The 6,026-nt window shown below is 46.1% G+C and overlaps 1 protein-coding gene across 1 annotated transcript; it reads left to right on the top strand.

The window, feature by feature from the left end:
• The first annotated feature begins 828 nt into the window (after positions 1-828).
• LOC139763676 (chitooligosaccharidolytic beta-N-acetylglucosaminidase-like) lies at positions 829-5,226 on the top strand. The gene is given in 10 exon segments (XM_071689981.1): positions 829-898; positions 901-1,000; positions 1,191-1,431; positions 1,545-1,805; positions 1,922-2,079; positions 2,233-2,467; positions 2,608-2,700; positions 2,702-2,719; positions 3,815-3,961; positions 4,085-5,226. Coding segments are annotated over 10 exon segments (2,100 nt in total). The 3' UTR covers positions 4,862-5,226.
• The last annotated feature ends 800 nt before the right edge of the window (positions 5,227-6,026 follow it).

Raw genomic sequence — 6,026 nt, 5'->3', positions numbered from 1 at the left:
ATATATATATATATATATATATATATATATATATATATATATATATATATATATATATATATATATATACTCATCTATCCTTTGCTTGTTACTATATTACATAAGACTGCCCGTCTTGTAAGGTGCTTGTTATATAACGAAGTAATACGTTCAAGGTGGTAAGAACCTTCTTGCCCTCTCGTGTGTGTGATATATATATATATATATATATATATATATATATATATATATATATATATATATATATATATATATATATATATATATATATATATATATATATATATATATATATATATATATATACGAATAAAGTGCATATGAACGCGCAACTACTCGAATAGTTGTTTCCTATTAGCCAGGCCCATAGCCTAGCGGTTAGCATGTCTGCCTCTTGCACAGGGGTCCCGGGTTCGCTCCCGGCTGTTGGAGGTTTGTATGCGATATATATATGATGTTCCCTAAGTACGGTTTCTTGTGGTTATACCACGAGTGCACATTCACCTTTAGCTATGATGTATCATCGTCTGTGGACGATAAGGGCGTACAGTCACGTGGGAAAGGTTCTTGCTTCAAAGGTGACCACCATTCCCTGCTCCTGAGTGTAGCGTACCCTCGGTGCTACATGAGCCGTGCATATCGTCATGTTAACATGAAGTGTTTATGTCTCTGGTACTTGAAGATGTTCTCCCCCTTTAGTGTAGGAATATTTGCAAGGACGTCTCGAGGCGCTGATGAAGCAGCCTTCTCATCTCTTCTTAGTCTGACTCATGCTTTCCACGTAAACAAAGAGGATGTTGTGCCGGCAGGTGAGAGGCTGTGGTCAAGATGAGGGTACTCGTCGTATTTGCCCTAGTGTTGGCGACGGTGGCAGCCAAGAAGTACTACCGTCTCCCAACTCCTACAGCTACTCTTGTGGGAACAGTCTGTGCGTGAAGCAAGAGCGCAATCAAGCCAGAGAGCACCAGTCCTTAGAGAAATGTCAGCTCACGTGTGGCAAGTGAGTATCATCACAGAATATTGTTCAGGAAGGTATTTGGAATACTGGTTGAATATTACGATCATTCGCCCCTCTGCCTTACACTGTCTGAGCGGCAATGGTGTCATCAGTGCTCAAGATTATCATAGTAAGTCCAAGTGTCGTTAGCTCCTGAAGGTCTGGCTAAAGTCCATCGTCTTCCTGGTGACAGGTACGGTGCCCTGTGGCCACAGCCGACTGGTGAGGTGCAGCTGTCTTCGGAGACAGTCAGCTTCTCACCTAGGAACCTGAAGGTGACTAAGGTCGCTGTGTCTGGTCAGAAGGTGGCCAACTTGCTGGATGAGGCCACACGCCACTTCACCCGTAACCTCCACTACCTCCACCCAGACTACCCGAAGGAGAAGAAGAAACCATACACTAAGGAGGAACGGTTCCCCGACCTCAACCAATACGTACGTCCGCAGTTCTGTCACACTGACACACAGGTCGTGTTAATGTTATTGTATAGTTGTTGTCTGACGACCTGAGACTCAGATGTTAATGCAGTGTTATACTTTCGTTTCAGGATGAACAGTATGAGCAGTTTGATCAGCAGTATTACAATCAGCAACATTTCGATCAGAACAGGCCATCAGACGCTGGTCAGCAGCAACAATACTCACAGGAAAGGAAACCATTCGAGAGATACTTGAAGTACTCTCCCTTCCAGGAGAAGAGGAGCAGTCCAGGGGTTGAACGTCACAACGTCAATATCGAGATCACTGTCGCCTCCCCAGATGACAAACTCACCCTCGAAACTGATGAAAAGTACAGAGTAGATGTTCAGGTACGTTCTCTTCCCTTCACTCCAGTACTGTCTCATGAAGCAAGTGGCCATAATGGTTTTACAAGGACATGTATCTTCAGGATTCACGTGTGTCTTTCTCTCTCTCTCTCCCTCAGACCGTTGACGGCCAGACGACGGTGAAGATCCAAGCTGCTACCTACTACGGGGCCCGCCATGCCCTGGAAACACTCTCACAGCTCATTGCATTCGACGACATCAACAATTCCCTGCAGATCGTCCGAGACGCCAGGGTACAAGATGAACCAAAATTCAAGTAAGAGTTTCGGATGTACAAACAAGAGGACAATATAGTCTTTATCTTCTACCTTGATCTTAAGTAAAGATAAAAGTGATAATGATGAATGTGTCCTGTGTATAGAATAGGTTCCTCAGCATCATTACTGACGGGGATGTGTCCTTGTTCCAGGTACCGTGGCTTCATGTTGGACACTGGTCGTAACTTCTACTCCAAGGAGGACATAATGCGCCTTCTGGACGCCATGTCTTACAACAAGATGAACTACTTCCACTGGCACATCACCGACGCTGCTTCCTTCCCCTTGTACTCCAACCGCATCCCAGAGATGTCTTACTACGGTGCATACTCCCCAAGGAAGGTCTACTACCCAGAAGACATCGCTGAGATCGTCCAGTACGCCAAGGTGAGCCACGCATCCAACTCTCTATGTCACTGTAGCCCAGAAATCAAAAGGTCCATTATATGTCAACATTAACTGTTACAGTCAATCGTGTGTGTTACAAACTGATCCACGTATATAACCTCAACACTTGTGTGTTACAGTACCGTGGTATTAACGTGGTCCCTGAGATAGACGGCCCTGCCCACACCTCTGCTGGCTGGGAATGGGGCGCGAAGGAAGGCAAAGGAAGACTCGGTTCTCTGTACCGAGAAGGTGAGGATTGGTGTGTGGTGACACAGGGCCAAGCTGGCCCTCTGTACTGGGTAGGTGTGGACTGTTGTGTGGTGATACAGGGGCAAGCTGGCCCTCTGTACTGGGTTGGTGAGGACTGTTGTGTGATGATACAGGGGCAGACTGGCCCTCTGTACTGGGTAGGTGTGGACTGTTGTGTGGTGATACAGGGCCAAGCTGGCCCTCTGTACTGGGTAGGTGTGGACTGTTGTGTGGTGATACAGGGGCAGACTGGCCCTCTGTACTGGGTAGGTCTGGACTGTTGTGTGGTGATACAGGGGCAAGCTGGCCCTCTGTACTGGGTAGGTGTGGACTGTTGATGTAGCGTACGGAAGGGTGGTCCTGTGTGGCTGAAAAGTGAGATGTTATGCATGGTGGAGACTGGGGTCCAGTTTGGCCTCTGCACAAACAAGGAACAGCCAGTTATGTGGTGCTGTTGAGCTAAACTGATCAATTATAGTGGCAACAACTGTTATCTGGTAACATGAAAGCCAGTCACTCACTCTGGGAGGAGAGGATTCGTCTCAAGCAACATAGAAACTGTTGAAAAAAGTTGATCCTTAAGTTAATTTTATCTGTTTGCATTCCATTGTTTGCTAAGAGGTTGTGTGTCTGCATATGCGCGTGCTGTTGTGTGTAAACAAAGTGTGTGTGTGTGTATGTGTATGTGTGTGTTTATTCATGTATCCACATGTGCATGGGTGTACATTTCAATGTGTATACTTATGTATACATGTAAGCATATATGTGTATATACGATATCATTTGCATATGTATGTGTATATCTGTGTACTTTAGCCCTTATGTGACTGTGTCGAACAGGTATATGTCGCTATAGGAAAATGTAGCTATATATTCTTGTGTTTATGAAAGATACGAGAAAAGACTTTTATGAGGAATTCAAAAGTAGAACATAAACAAACACCACGCAATGTGACCTTCTTCTCTTTCAACTTGACAGTTGTATCTTCATTTCTAGATGTCTTGTGTCTGTTCTTTGCTATTGGCAATGTCTTCATTAGACACACGTGTGAGTAAAGGAAACCAAACCAGTGTTTTATGATGGTGTCTATACAGGATCAGCCATGGTTCAGCGTGGGCAAGGAGCCACCTAGTGGCCAGGTCAACCCTGTCAACCCAGAACTCTACCCTATCCTTGGCGAACTCTACAGCGACTTGATGGAGTACTTCGACCCTGAGCTGGTGCACATGGGAGGTGACGATGTGAGTAATAAATACGTGTTTCATTGGGTCATCTGGGTTGCTGGGGTGTGAAAATGTATAGGACATAGTAATAGTCAGAGGACGTCATGTGCATTACATCGCTCTATCCTTATCCATTTCCAGGTGAGCTTCGCTTGCTGGCAGAATTCTCGAGAAATCCAAGAGTACCTGGTTGCCAACGGCAGGGAAGGCAGTAGCCAGGAATACATGGACCTGTGGAACACTTACCAGAACAACGCTTACTCCAAACTGCAGGAGGCAGCTGGGGGACGTAAGGTCACCCCTATCATCCACTCATCCTCCTTCGCCCGTAGCTTCATCGATAAGAACGCCTACATCATCCAACTCAACGAGTTCGCCAACGATAAAGCCATCTCCGACTACGTCACCAATGGCTACAGGGTCATCTTCTCCACCCAGGATCAGTGGAGACTGGACTGCGCCTCCTCCACCTGGGTTGGGGACAAGGCAGAAAACTGTGCGCGAGATCTTCCCACCTGGGAGCACTTCTACGAGAACAGCCCACTGGATATGCTCTCTAACCTGGGAGTGGCTAACGCCCGTAGCGAGGCCGGACCTCAGCAACCTAGCGTCCGAGACTACGTCTTGGGAGGAGAAGCCACACTCTGGAGCTCCGAGACCGACGGCAACGGCCTAGAATCCAAAGTTTGGCCCCGTTTGTCCGCCATGGCCGAGCGACTCTGGTCGGACCCTATCCGCCCTGCACAAGGAGAGAACCAAGCCGAAAAACGCATCAGTACCCAGCGTGAACGTATGGTGCATCGTGGGATCCGCGCCGACCCTCTCCAGCCGGAGTTCTGCATGCATGATGAGAGCGCCTGCTTCAGCCAGGAGCAGTACGTCGCTCGCACGGCAGCCCACAGCCAGCCTAGCCAGTAGACTCTGACCACAGTTGGCCAAAACCTTCACTGAAGTGGGTCTTCTTGTTTCTCTCCGTCCATTTAGAAAAATGAGTTGAGTTTCATGCTTGTAAATGACTCCCATATGGAATAGTTTGAGTGGAGGAGGTGGTCGTAGCGTAGCGCAGTTCGAGAGACCTCCCAAGCCTTTGTTATCAAGGTTCTAAACACTGTCGACCTGGGCTATGGGCTAATGTCGCTTAGAGTTCCCACTCCTCGTTGTCGGTGTTGGCTACCAGAGAGTGCCGCTCGCAACGCCTCCCACTTCATCACTCGCCAGCAATTTTGCTTTTCAAAGATTAAATCTGCTGTGATGCAATGTTGACAATAAATTAAAGAACCAAACTAATTAGTTTCATTTCCATAGTTCTTATCTAAATAGTTGACATGACGTATCATACATACATATGAGGATGTTATAGACATGTTAGAGATGTGTCAAACATCAAACATTTTCAAACAAATGACATATTCACTGGTAAACAAATAAACAGGGATGTGTGAAGTCATTTATAAACTGCACAGCATTGGCTCTCCTAACATCAGCGCTTCATTGTTGGACGATACATCAATCTATACGACATTAGCTAAACGAATGTTGATAATCTATGCATTATCAGCTCAATAAGTGTCAATAACCTATGCAACATCAGCTCAATAAGTGTCATAATCTATGCAACATTAGCTCAATGAATGTTGAAGATTTATGCAACATTAGATCAATGAATGTTGATGCTTGTAATGTATAGACATCAACAAGACAAACTCCATTCTCTCTCTCTCTCTCTCTCTCTCTCTCTCTCTCTCTCTCTCTCTCTCTCTCTCTCTCTCTCTCTCTCTCTCTCTCTCTCTCTCTCTCTCTCTCTCTCTCTCTCTCTCTCTCTCTCTCTCTCTCTCTCTCTCTCTCTCTCTCTCTCTCTCTCTCTCTCTCTCTCTAACAATCCGCCCATCTGTGTCATAGCCACATATGTCACCCAAGAACACATACACAACTTTGGCGTCCATTAAGCTTTGTACGCCACACGGATACGTCAAGAACAACTCCTCTCAAACAGCTCATGTATTTCGGGTGAGACGTGAGCCAAACATATATATAAGTGGTTCTTGAAACATCTCATTCCCGTCTCCTGTACTGCACATTCAGC

The sequence above is a fragment of the Panulirus ornatus genome, chromosome 47 (assembly GCF_036320965.1).
Source record: "Panulirus ornatus isolate Po-2019 chromosome 47, ASM3632096v1, whole genome shotgun sequence".
Lineage (NCBI taxonomy): Eukaryota > Metazoa > Arthropoda > Malacostraca > Decapoda > Palinuridae > Panulirus > Panulirus ornatus.
The sequence above is the reverse complement of the archived record's forward strand: the minus strand, read 5'-3'. Positions and strand labels throughout refer to the sequence as shown.